A 14,790-nucleotide genomic window follows, 5' to 3' on the forward strand; every position below is an offset into this window, starting at 1 on the left:
TGTCAAGGTAGAGCGAAGAGATGAATGAGAGGGGAGAGGGCGGGGAGCTTTTTCAAGTCTGACTGCCTGGTCTTTTTGGGGACGATCCTCCGAGAGTGGCCCAAGACGTGCGAATATCCTGAGGCAGTACGAATTTCATTAATCCAGCCAATTCGCGTGTTCCTCCGCGCGATTCTCGACCCTCAAGCTGAGAAAACCCTCGGCGAGAGATCTCTCGACGCGAAGAACTGGTATCTTGCCGATAAGAAGGAACAAGGGATGCTCCACTTTGGCAAGGGGCTGTTCAATGTCGTGTTCATTCATCAATTAAATGACGAATTCGCTGATCCACTGCCTCATATCAGCCTCAGGATGACACGTTCGGCGTGGACCACTCCGGACCAGCGGATCTGCTGGTTCAATTGCGGAGATCTAATGCGAGTCGTGTTTAAGAGCCACGTTGACGTAGCCAGGCTCGTATACGGGCGCCGGGAGGTAATGTTCGATTCCCACCAAGTGTGGATGCCCTACGTGCGGACCAGAATAGTGGATGCGGGTGGTTTTATCGTCACCATGGACAGCGAGCGGGGCAGCCTTGAGGGCCGGGATATCAGGCCCGCCAGTGACATGGATTATCTCCGGCGCATGATGCTGAAAAAAGAACGGGGTGTTTAATAATAAAATATTTCTTACTTGAAATTACGTAAAGAAATCAAAATTGTATGACTGGAAAGTTTACGCAACGCAATCTTGATGAAATGATAGTTTCTTTCTCTAAGAAATTCCTCGATCGCGAAACTACAAAGTCACGAGCGAACGCGAGGGAGTTTAGAATGCTTGAGCAACTGCAGTGGGAATCTTGAGGCGGAAGTTGCACAAACGGGCGTGATCAATTTGATGCAATTGCAACGGAATTTCATAATACGATTTTCTACTTAAACTCAATTAAGTAGAAAATCAAATAATGAAGTAATTGAATTAAATTGAATATCAATACTACAACTATTATTTTTGGTTTCGAAATATTTTTGTTACATATTATATAACTTGAGGGACTTGAACTATATTTATTATATAATTATAAAGATTATAATACACGATATGAGCGTAATTTTTAGCAAACATGAATTTATTTGTTTAAATTTCTTATTTTATGATACATATTATATAAAACATAATTCTTTAAAATATAAAGCTTAACATGATAGCTTAAAAATCAATAGAAAAGAGAAATTATAAAGTTTACATATATGATGTGATTGCGAAATAATTATCAAAAGAGAGAATATTTTGTGTGAAAATTGTCATTTTGAAATACTCACTATGTATCCAGCGCTGGCGACTGCCACAACGGCGAACAGAACAACCTGTAATAAGAAAATATAAATTAATGCAATTCAGAATTTTAGTACTGACTTCAATAACTAAAAATCACAACAATATAATAACAAAATAAATAAATAATACAATATTTAATGAAAATCATATTTCTTATTGTCGTTTTGAATTTGTTATTAGGAATTCAAAACTCTTTAAGACTGTTTATTTAACAAATAAATAAAAAGGATACAAAGAGAGATACAATAAAATGTAATAAACAATGCCAAAGAAAAAGTCAAATTGACAAGATATCGAAGAGAGTAAAATTATCCAGATAATTAAAGACATAAATTTCATTGTCTCTCTATAAATATCTACGATTTTACATGCAAGAAAAGAACGTAAAATCGACGATCAAAGCCATCACGTGCAAAGGGAAAACTTACGAAGAATTTCATGGCGACGGGCGGTGGTTTTTCTTGCGTGTTATGCGAGCAAGCACTATGCGTTCGAGGGTCGATGCGGTATGCTTTTATAGCAGGTCCCTGCCCAAGTCGAGGCCTACTCTTAGACATCAAGCGGGGGCACGGCTTTGCACGTCACATGGACCCCTTTCACTAATCACATGACCGACACCCTCTCGAGTTCTCCCCCCTTGTTGGGTGCTCACCCAACCGCAACGTCACGCCTCGTCACGCTTCCGATAATACCGATATCACGACGGTACCCCTCGTAAAACGTCGAAGATTAGCTAGATATGTACCATCGGAGAGAGATGCATCGTCGTCTTCAAAATAATCAATGAGCGTAAGTGAGAATGTATGAAAATAAAATTTAAATAACATAAGCCGCTTAAATAGAAGAAGATATGTTAAATCGTGACGCTAAATCGCGATGATTAAATCAACAATGATATTTGTGAAATCGCTGATTTTTATGCTTAGAGAATTACAACGTTACGCAAAATTGCATGGAAGAATTAATTTATGTTGAATGAAATCGACTTGTTTCTTTGGCATACTTTTATTTTTTAAATAATTCTAAAGTTTCTCGATTTACTTTTATTTTTAAAAAAGTTTCTAAAATTTTTCTGATTCTAATGAATTCATTTTTTTCTTTATTTCGCATATTATGCATTACGTTCTACGTTATGCATTATATACATGATATTATTTATATTTTATCACACGATTGGTGACATAAACTTCGAGCTATTAACTTCATAAGTCGATTGCATCAATTATTAAATTTTACTACAACACAGTTTAGCTAAGCTTTCTTTTCATATTTTCTGGTTCTATTTAAATGCCATATTTTTCATATGCATATTTTTCATGCAAATTAATTTATTTAGTAATAAATATCGAATATATAATATTAAAATCTTGCAAAACAGGAAAGTGCCATGCATGTTTCTCCAAAAACAGGCTTTTACTACTGACACATATGTATGACATATATATGTATTAAATTGATATCCTTCCAACGTGATTGTTAATTTCTTGTATTTGGTATAGCATGTATAAAGGGTAAATAAATAAATATAATATACATATTATAATTATATCATTTTTAATCTGTTGTCACAATGAATTTACTTTATCATTGATAAATTTGTATTGCTAAGTCTTTAATTAAACAATAATTAATTATATTCATGTATAAGATAACCCAGTTTATAGACACGCGCAAACTTTCACAAACATTTCAATGCAACTTCATTACAACATATTAACTTGTAAACAAGTACTTATATTCCTTGCTACACATGACTGATCTAGGGGACTGGATCTTTATGAATGCAATTCGTTCGGAAAAACTTGAGAGGTAAAATTGTAAAACGATATGACATATGCATATTTATTTGAATATATGTTGCTCAATTTGGTTTTACATATAACTATGCAATTTGTTGCAATCGAACAATCGTAATCGCTTCGAAAAAAAGAAAGAAAAAAATAAAGAAAAAAATTAGAATAAATAAAATGAAAGGATGGAATATAGAGGGCGATTGAATAAAAAATAACAGTGCAATTCCTGATTTATCAAAGAGATAAGGTCAATCTTTATTAGAAAATAAATTAAAATCTTGTTACAAATGAAAAAATAATTGAACGGGAAGCGGGACAAGAGGGACGGAAGGAGAAACGCTTTCTCTTCTTTTTTGCGATGTCTTCTTCAGTATCGCAATTGCCGCATGGGAAATTTTTCAATATTGAGACGGAAATAAAGAAAAGAATAGACACGGTTGTCCATGTATTTGTGTGAAACGTATCATATGTAATTCTAAGATAAAATCAAAATCAAATATATTTTTTTTCGAGTTTGGGTGCCTTGCGATCCGCGAGCAGTCCACGATTTTTCATCTCCCGCGAGGTTCCTGAAAGCCTCGAAGATTTTGATAATTCTCGCGACATGATTCTTGCCGTTTGCTTCTATTTATTTAAATCGACATAATTGGAAAAGAGGTAAGGGAGGGAAGAATGTACATAAAAAGTCATATTTATATGTCATCGACAAAATTGTCTGCTGTCATTGTTACGATTATTAGATCTTGAAATGATTACTGAAATTCGATATGGACCGCTCTGGATGGATGAGTTTGACGGCATCGTGTCGTACGGAGATCTTAGTGCCAGCCGTGTCCAGTCTTGACGACGGAGATTTCGGGTTCCGGAGCAGGCACGTAATGCTCGACACCGACGAGATGTGGATGCGGGACATGCGGAGAGTCATAATGTATTTTGTTGACATGGTCGTATCCCTTGATTGACAAAGGCTTCGGGTGCGGTGGTGGAATGGGGGTATGCTGGGGAATGGTGAGCACGTGGTGAATCTCCTGTAATAAACGATAATGTAATGATATTAATATTATAATAATACTAAAAATATTATTAATTATATTTCTTAAATTATTATTATTATTAAAAATTATTATTTATATTTCTTAAATTCAGATTTGTGAATAATTAAAATCATTTAACATAAAACAAACTCAAGAGGCATATATTATGTATTAATGTGTAAATAAATATTACAAAATAAATCTATTTATCTCTAAATCGATCTTATTCAATGAAATATGATAAATTCTCTCATAAAATATCTGTTTAATTTAAAAGCGATTTATTTTACTGACGATAGAAAAGCATGCAATCAATTAAAACCGATTTATGCTCAATAATATCACAGTTGACGCATAACAAATTATTCCTATAAAATGTACAAGTGTTAATTTCATAAAAGAACGAATTTTATAAAATTTTGAGCAAAACCATGTAAATGCTTTAATGTAGTGTACAAATAACAAAATAAAATAATGTAGAATGAGTAATTTAAATATAAAAAAAATTAATTGCAGAAATATTGAAAATTTTATAGTAAAAATTTCGCTTTTCTAACTTAACATTATTACATACATTATTACATAACAACAATAATGAAAACAAATAAAACAAAGATAATTCAAGATGCGTATCGTTAACTATGTAACGGGGATTTGGAGGCGGAACAAGCGTTACGTAAACGAATTGCATCGATCATTTCGGTGCAATTGAACCGAGATTTCGTCATAGCCACTTTATAGACCCCCGATTAAATAGGAAATCCAATTAGCTAACGATTGCGGACACGTATTCCGTTACCGGTTCAACTGCACCGCCAAGCAAGAAAGCCACGTAACTACCGATCAGATCTTACAATGTAACGTAACATTAGAAATCGACCGATCATTAAACGGAAGGGAAGGCGATTGGAGATACGACAACAAAATCACGGTAATCACTCATTTCCCGTTGCACGTTATTCTCCGAAATCTGCAATTACTGGATCTGCAAATTGTTATTAATTCTAATGTCAAGCTATGTTGTATAATGTACTAATATCTCTCACCCGTTGATATAACCGGTTGTTAAGTTTGCCTAGAATTTCAATTCTGATAATAATTATATTAAATCTTTGGCTTTATTAATTATGATTCAATTAATTAATTTTTGCCAAAATATTATTTAAAGAAAAAGCAAGCAAAAGTGATTGTCGTGGCACAACAAAGAGCTGATTTTTCTAGCAATGCTTTTTTTATGCTCTCGCTTAGATTATATGTAATATATTAATATATTTATTATTTACTTTAGTAAATCAAATAAAATAAATTATTTTGAATAGCAGTATTTCTTTGCATTACAACTTTACCAAATTTTTCTCCATTATCATTATCTCCTAAGGATAAATTGTGTATTTAGTTTTGTGCACTTTTGTTATTTCAATTCGCCCTGGCAAATTCAGCGGAGGCGATTAGGCACGTGTCCACCGTGTGATTTAATACAAAATCGATTTCGATGATAATCTCTTCATCACCATTACCTTGGCGTACGATGGAGCGGTGACCTTGATGTATTTCGGTGCAGGCGCGACCCAGGGAAGGGGCGCGTGCACCACCGGAGCAGCGTGGACCACAGGAGCCACCCAGGGCTCCACGATCTGAGTGCATTAAACAATCTCTCATATGATCTAAATCGATCACTGATTAACACAGCCAGGGTGTTACGTGAAGTTACTTTCGCCACCGAGTACGTCCAAAGCTACTCGGTCACCGGAAGCGAGATAGACGGAGCTATTTCGTATGGCGATGAAGTTTTGAAAGAGTGTGTTACATACGTACACAGATCGAGAGAATTGCGAAGAGCAGAAGAAGAATGACAGTTAATGCAAAAACATCGAGATGGGAGAAAAGGATGATAAATGAAGATTAAATAACAGTATTTTGTCACTATATGTTTTGATTTATCGAGAGAAATATGGAAATATCTGAAAATTTTTCGAAAGTACAAAATATCAAAAATAAATATCAAGATAAAAAATAAATGTTGTCAAACGAAATATCAGTTGCTTGATTGACAATGATAATGATGGCGACAAATTTCTGCTGTAAGATTAATTTGCTAACTGAGAGATTAATTTGTCTAAGATGAAATGTATGAACTAAAAGTTTAAAGACAAGTATTTCCCTTGAAAATGGCTGATTAAGAAGATTTAATGATTACACATTTATCTTGTTAAAGCCCGAGTCGATCGAATCTCGGGTAACGAAGAATGTAGAGTTATTTAAAATGACAGAATCGAGGGCTGATAAAAAATAGTAATTAAATGAAGATAACTAATGAGAGTTGGATAACTCCATCAAATTCCAGTTTAATTAATCACGATGATTAAACTCAAAAAAGCGATGATTGAATGTCCATAAAGGATTTACACTGTGTTACAATAAAATAGTAATATTATATTATGCATGTATATATTTTATATAAAAGCATATAAAGGAAAGTGACAACAGAAATAATATTTATTATTTAATTATAATATACATAAGTGGTAATTATTAAAAAAGCACTTACTGGCTCATGATGGCTGATATATCCAGCACTGACGGCCGCTACAACGGCGAATAAAACAATCTGTAAAAATATAATTACATGTTGTAATTTAATAAAATAATAAGTAATCATTTAACATACATTCCGAGTTTTTACTTATTTTTATAAAAAAAAATATTTATCCTGATACAATAAAAAGCAGAAGAAAAGAAATATATTAAATTAAACAAATCATATATTAATTTAAATCAATATTTTTTATATTTTTTATTTGATTTTTTAATATATTATATAGGAAAATTTAGATCGCGAACTGTTTATATTATACACTTTGTATTATATTACATAAAACAAGGGCAAATAAAGCATCAAAAGATACTGGGCATATGCAATACTTGTGTAACAGTATCGCGTAACAAGGAATCTTCGGGAAACAATCGCAAGTGAATTATTCCGCAACGGGTCCGCAACGGCAAACTTTTACTTCCTGCGTTATATTTGCACGAGTAGAAACTTACAAAGAACTTCATGGTGTGTGATGAGAGTTTTTCTTTGCTCGCTACGCGGACAACACTACGTGTTTGAGGGGCAACGCGGTATGCTTTTATAGGCCCTGCCTAGGCCCAGGGGAACTCAGGGATGAGGCTGGGGGGAGGCACTCGACGATTGCACCGCTTTGGATGCGGACCCCTTTCACTAGGAGCAAAATCGACCCTTTCGGATCCCTTATCGGGAATTCAAGAGCATCAATCGATGATGATCAATCGTAACTTCCGGTACCGAGAAAATACCCTTGAGGATACTAAAGGACCATAGAAGGAGGATGGACCTCAGATTCTGCGGATGAAATCCGCATGTCGTTAACCCAGTTTGTTAGAAAAAGCAGTTGTACTGATCAAAAGAATATGGATTAAATCACGATTCTAGATCACTATTAGATTTATTAATAATTTACAAAATGAGTATTTTCGTTTTAGAGAATTATATTATGCTTCGCGTAGGGAAAGTAGATTTATATAAAGCTAAATTGAACGCAATATTTCACGGATGAGGAGATTTATATATGTAAAGCTATTAGATTTAAATCAAAAGGTTAAATAGTATCAGAAATAACATTACATTAAATAATTAAATAGAAAAAACAAGTTTTATCAAAAAATAAAAATATTTTCGTGAAAAACCAGTGTATATGGTTATATATATGTGTGTAAATATTAAATAGCATTGCAGTAAATATGTAAATATGTAAATATTAAATAGCATTGCTATTATTAAAATTAATAATAGTAATATTAATATATTAGTATTAGTATTATAATAGTATAATAATTATACAGGTCTGCAAAGTTACAAAAAGCAGAATAGGTGAATCTGAATGTTTTAACATTGAAAACGAATCTGGCCGCAGAATTTCCCTACCGCGTCAGATTTTTAAGTAATTTGTGCTTAAATAGTTCAAAAATGATTATTTCAGCCAATTTGAATTTATTATGAGAAAACTTAATTTTTTGAAATATTTTTGCCAATGGCATCTTATAGTACTAGTTTTCATCTTTCAAATCCATTTTCGATTACCGCTGTACGATTTTTTTCGCAAAGATATACAAGTATGAAGTTATAAGAAAATTTATGTTAAAGAAAATTTGCCATTATATTAGCCACCATCTTGAAATTTAAAAAAGCTTACATCTATCAAGTTTGATTATTGAAAAAAGTCTTGTAGAAATATATCTAATACAGTTACACATTTTGATAAATTTTTATTACCTTTTTATTGTGATTCTGTCCGCCACATTTTTAATTTCAAAAAATGACAGGCAGTGCTCGAAAACTTATATTTTTATCCAAATGTTAATTTGTTACGAAAGGTAACACAGTTGAATTGAAATGAATCACTGCATGACCAGTACTTATAACTTGTATATTTCAGCGAAAAAAAATCATGCGGAGGCAATCGAAAGTGGATTTGAAAGGTGAAAACTAATATTATACGATGCCATTAGCGGAAATATTTCAAAAAATTAGGTTCCCTCATAATAAATTCACTGAAAAAAAATTTACTGAAATAATCATTTTTTAACTATTTAATCACAAATTACTCAAAAACCTGATGTACTAGAGAAATTCTGCGACCAGATTCATTTTTGACAAAAAAATCTATCAATTCACCTATTCTGCTTCTTGTAACTAACTAAACCTAAAATTTCGCAGGTCTGTGTTATCAATAATTAATATTATCAGTATATTATTAATGTCATTTCTGATGTGATTTATAATAACCATAAATTTCTGTAATTTATTATCTATTTTTTATTATCTATTTATTAATATTTGGATATATTTTTATTGTTTTATTTCAAAATACAGATATTGTTTGATAAAAGATTTATTACGCGCATAAATCGTACAAGCCCAACCTCCGGTGTCACATCACAATCGTCTTAACAAGCATCTTCGATCAATCACTTTAGATTCACGGATCACAGTCGTGATGTATTGATCACAATACGTTAAGTCATTGCGGTTACTAAAGCGGTATGTAGCTCGTAAAATATCCGGTTCATGTATTGAATGTACAAGTTGATGGAGCGGTTCTGATTAGGATGTAACACACACCCGAGGAAAATGTGGCATGAGAAAGAAAATGTCGGAGCGTTTTTGCAACTTGCGTAAAAGGGACATACATTCTGTTTCTATATAAAACAATCGTCTCTATCTCGCTATCATTTCATCAAATGCGCTATTATTTCATCAAAAGAAGATAATAAGCGTATAATAATGCAATCATACTATAACTGAAATAGAAAATACGATCATCACTTACCTTTCTCAAATGATTTCCCGCGAAAAAAATAATAATGTTTAAGGAGTTTACTGTCAATTACGACCAATTTGACAGAGAAACACAAGAGAATGAAAATCCACAACGCAATTCTTACGCTTTTGCAATTACGAAATATACACTCGATATACGTATTTGGAAAAAAGCTATGTGTAAAAACCGATGACGTAATACGTTGATACAATTTATGAAGAATAAAATGGACGAGAATCGATTTTTACAATCATAATCCATGGATGTATCATTTCGACGATCTATATAAATTTTTTTTTATGATGTGATTTTCCAATTTATATATTTCTTGTTAACTTATGATGTACACCCAGAGAATATAACATATCAATATCGTATATTAATTGCACAATAGCAAAATCCGCGTTTCTTCAATTTCTCGCCTCTCTCTAGTTTCATTAATTACAATACAGTTCTATTTTATTTTATTACACGCGTAGATTAATTTTGCAATCTGCGTTTTTTCCATCGTTTAACTCTTTGTGTAAAGAGAACCGTGCAATCTTTTTCCTCTGTTCTAGTCACATTCGTTTCACTAGAAACGTGTCGAAATCGCTATTATCTTGAGAAGTTGGTGTATATGCACATTCCACAAATATAATAGAACCATTATTGCCATGTGGACTAATTAGACACTATGACGAATAAAACACCTTCTTTAATAAGTGGAAAAATTTCTTACAAATTCCAAGAAATTTTTAGAAAAGTATAGAAATTTATTTTAAAATGTATATAAAATATTTTTTATATAAAATATTATTTTAGAATGTATATAAAATAATTCGTAAATAAAATGTCTTCTTTGCTTACGTTTAACAAATTTATATAAAATAGTTTGATCAACATTATTAACAATATAAATAGTAATATATAATGAACTAACAGCTGATTGATTTATAATATCGACATAAACAGAGAAAATATTTTTATATTTCCACTACAAAATTAAAAATTCTTCCATCAAATTGTACAATTCGTAGTAGTCATCGATTTTTCAATATTTAGTAGTTCTAGCAATTCTCCCTCTGTGCGTCATTCACCCTCGGGTCTAATAAACGCACATTTAACGAGCGCCGTTAATTTCGCAACTAACACTAGCCAGCTGAAGGTGGGTTATAGCCATGAACGCATTTACTTCTGGGTCACATCAGAGAGTACATCTGTCTCTCTCTTGCTCTTTCCCTCGCCATAAAAACGTAATTACGATTTTCACGAGTGCGATATCGTCGTTTCCGAACGCGATGCAAGTGAACGCCCGCGTGTTTCTTCGTCGTCGACTGCGCTTTTTCAGGCTGATTAGCAATTACCAGGACGGTATGAGATTGACGCGGTGTAAGAATAACGATTTGCGCAACCACAATCCGTTATATTTCTCCCGCGAGTGTGCCTCTGCACGGAGAACAACCCCGTCCCGCGAGTATACCTCTGCACGGATGTTAATATGCTACGCGATGTTGAACGCGTAGCGGAATCGCGTTGCAAAATCTGGAAAGTTTAACGATTCCAATTATTTTGTAACGCCACGCGCTCACGTTGTTTGAATCAGAACAAATAGATAAAGATGGAGAGTAAAAAAGAAAATAAAAGAGAGAGGGAGATGATCGTGTGTACACTAGTTAGTGCAGCAAAAGCACGAGAAATATTAATACTCGTGTTATATCAGTGATGCCCGAGAGAGATTTTTATATGATCTTTAAACAATACTTTGAAAAATTTTATGAAATTAAATATGTGCCAAGTTGAAGAGAAAGAGAAGGAAACAGAACAAAGAATGAGAGAGAGAGAAAAAGGAAATAAAAAAAAAGGAAATAAAGAGAAAAAAGAACATCATTAATCCAGATAATATTGCTCATATATGCGTATGAATATATGACGATGTAAGAGAATAAAAAGATATTAATATGAATAAAAAGATATTAATAAAATATAACATAAGAATTGTAAAATGTAACGATGTGAATAAAATATGTATATTATGTATTTCTGAGATTACTTAAATTTTGAGAGACTATGTATAGATATATACTGCCATATATAAGTGATTTCGAAATATAAAAAAAAACGAAAATGCAGATTAACTTGCCTATGCACATCACTACATAGCAATCCGAACGCACTTTCCCCCGCGGGGAACACAATGCTGTAATTCATGCATCGCTGCAATCGATAAACTGATCTCCGGCACGTGAACGAAGCAGCTTTTGCCCGTAATACATAATACATTAATCGGACCGTGTACGACTATTTCATACTCGTATATTAATCTTTCGCTCGCAGGTTCACCTTTATTTATTCAAAAATAAAATTGTGTCCATTTAAATGAAACAATATATCATAAGAAAATAAAAAAAATATTAAAAAGTTGTAAAGTTCTGGATATTTTGAATATTGTAAAAATTTGGAATTGTCATATTTTCGAACATCGTCATCTTTTTAAAGAGATCTTCTCAAGTAAAAAGGCAAACTCTCTTTTTCTTATATTCTAAATACGAGTAATGAGTTTATAAAATGGTAAGATTATGACAAATAGTTATATCAGTGTTTTCGAAATTCTAGGTAAAGATAATGTTTCATAATGTTGTTAAATTATAAAAAAAATCTCCCACATATCAAACTGTCGAACTGTCGAAATGTCCCTGAACTATCGTAATTATCCGTGTTCGTTCATTGTTTCTTTTTGCACGCTCGAGACACAATCGTGAAAACGCGAAATCGTAAGACGTAAGCGCTAAATAAAGTGGATGTTGCAATTAGCGGTTAATAAGCGCGCGAATCATCGCGAATGAATCATCCATCGACGGCGAATCATGATTTACGCGCATCTGACCATGAAAATCGAGAAAAGACTTGAAATAATGGCTCATATTTATGATTTCTATCACGGATTCAGTCTTGATATTCAGTATTGATATTCAAATTTCATTTATTATTAATAGTTGCATTTATGGCATTAACGTAACACATTACATTGTTCATGATAGTCTGATTGTTCCAGAGAAGTAGTAAAACGCGCGAAAATAGTCGCGGATAATTGCCGATAAAAAAATCATTTGGACAAGTGAGATTCTTTACGTAAGGTGATTTATGTAAGAAACTTTCGTTGAAAAAAAAATTACACGATATGCAAGCATCTAGGATTCAATTTATTATTAGGATTGAGCTTTCTCTTACTTGAATCGCATATGATTCGAATTTATATAGTAAAGAAGATGTGTGTAAATGTGCGTACAATTTTCTTCGACAAAAATAACAATTAATTAATATATAATATGTATATTACGTAAATATATGTATATTGCATAAGTTCTCTCCATATCTCTGTTGAAAAATGTAAGATATCGATGCATTTTAACTAATATCGCTTACATAAATTTAACGTTTGATTTGGGAAAATCAATATAATGGAACTCTGTCTCTTAACATAATTCGTCTTACGTAAACTCTTTAAAGAAATCAATATACAATAATAAATACAATACTAAAATACAATAATAAAAATATACAATAATAAAAATATTATAAAAAATAAAATAATAAAAGGATTATAAAAAATAAAATAATAAATATAGAAAATAATTCTGGATTTTAACATTAAAAAGAAATAACAATTAAAGTCGCTTTTAAATTAATAAAGCACGATAAATACACAGTTTTATTGCGATTAAATGTTCGAAAGAATTGCAATAATAAATTAGCAATTAATAATCATAAATTAATAATTGTAAATGTGTATAATAATGGTTAATAATAATTATATAAAATACATACAAATAATAATTATTATATCACAATTCGCCATTTTTTTAATAAAAATTTTCGCGCTTATGAGGTCATATACAAAGTGTTCCAATAAGGCAGAGAAAAGGAACGATGTCGTTAAACGAATTGCCAGGTGCGTAAATCCACGATCTTGACGATCAACTAGAATGCCGATCGATGACGCCTCGTTTTCATCAAACGGAACGAGCAATGTCGACGACGATCAGTTTTTATATCCGCCGAGTCAAGTCAAGTGCTCCACATTTCCGTCCAAGGACGGGATGATGATTAAAAGAATCCTTCAAGATATCAAGTCTCTGATCTTTTTTAAATTATATATATATATGATACGTAAAGAGAAGAAAACATGTATTTTCTTAAATATTTTAAATTAAGTATTATGTCAAATTAAGTGTTATACACAAATTCATTATCTTCCTAAATAAAAACACAAATAATTATTTATTAAATATTGATTCTATTTTGAATGAATGTTTTTCATTATAGAAATTGATTGTATCAAAAAACTATTTATATGATAAATATATAATATAATCGGCAAGACAATTCACTAGTAAAAATATATATAATTCCTCGCATATAAAATAGCAGAAAGAATTAAAAAAAAAAAAAATAAAGTGAAAAAGTGATGAAAGTATAATCTATCATTAGAAATCGATTCTAATTTTTCTCCGCCCACCTTTTCCGATTTAAATTACCGGATTTTCGCGAGCATAATTAAATGATTAAAACTTGACTAGACCCAGGGGCGGTAGCCCCTCCGAGGACGACGTAGAAGTTTTACTTTCTAGGCGAGAGCGACGTTTGCTCGCGTTCCCCGCAGATATGGGAATCCGTGTAGCCGCCGGGGATTGTGGCGCAATTGCCATCCTTGGACACGAATCTGGAGCAACGTGCTTCGGTGTGCCCGACGTGTTGGAAACTGATTTGACCTATCGGTGTGGGGGAGACGATAAAACTCCAATCGATCGCGAGATTGCAAAATTTTATCAGAAAATGTGGAATCACCAAAAAAAACTTTATAATTTATATTATAATTATTTATCAGCTTTATATTAAAATTTAGATATAATTTGTTTTATATATATTATGCAAATATTATTAAGTAATATATATAATTTCGGAAAATATTTTTTTAATCAGATCTCTCTTTGCAATCATCGCTGTGTATAGTTATAATATATATATCATAAAAGCAAGAGCAAAAACGTGTGTAAGATCGCGAAAGGTGATTATCGGATAATGAGAATAATAAATCTTCGCCTTGAATACACTAAGAACATTCGCAAAAAGAATGGAATGATATTATTTAGAAGCAGATAAGTGAATTAATTTAATTATATATATTTCCATTTAACTTTTCATTAATTAAAGAACCGAATAATTTCAAAATTAAAAAAAACGATTTGAGCTAGATTTAAATAATTTATAATTCGAGATAGAATTTTGACTCATATAAGCATTTTTTCTCATTTATATAATTAT

General features: G+C 32.0%; 2 protein-coding genes across 2 annotated transcripts; both read right to left on the reverse strand.

Moving 5' to 3' along the window:
- Window positions 1–79: 79 nt before the first annotated feature.
- Window positions 80–1,849, reverse strand: LOC105255826. The gene is made up of 3 exons (XM_011265340.3): window positions 1,746–1,849; window positions 1,302–1,346; window positions 80–630 (listed from the first exon to the last, which is right to left on the reverse strand). The coding sequence occupies exons 1-3, from the start codon at window positions 1,755–1,757 to the stop codon at window positions 412–414; spliced, it is 276 nt and encodes a 91-aa protein (XP_011263642.3). The 5' UTR covers window positions 1,758–1,849; the 3' UTR covers window positions 80–411.
- Window positions 1,850–3,333: 1,484 nt separating this feature from the next.
- LOC105255827 lies at window positions 3,334–7,370 on the reverse strand. The gene is made up of 4 exons (XM_011265341.2): window positions 7,190–7,370; window positions 6,693–6,752; window positions 5,662–5,778; window positions 3,334–4,138 (listed from the first exon to the last, which is right to left on the reverse strand). Exons 1-4 carry the CDS (start codon window positions 7,199–7,201, stop codon window positions 3,929–3,931), a joined length of 399 nt encoding a protein of 132 aa, XP_011263643.2. The 5' UTR covers window positions 7,202–7,370; the 3' UTR covers window positions 3,334–3,928.
- Window positions 7,371–14,790: the final 7,420 nt, after the last annotated feature.

The sequence above is a fragment of the Camponotus floridanus genome, unplaced genomic scaffold (assembly GCF_003227725.1).
Source record: "Camponotus floridanus strain SB8 unplaced genomic scaffold, Cflo_v7.5 scaffold16, whole genome shotgun sequence".
NCBI lineage: Eukaryota > Metazoa > Arthropoda > Insecta > Hymenoptera > Formicidae > Camponotus > Camponotus floridanus.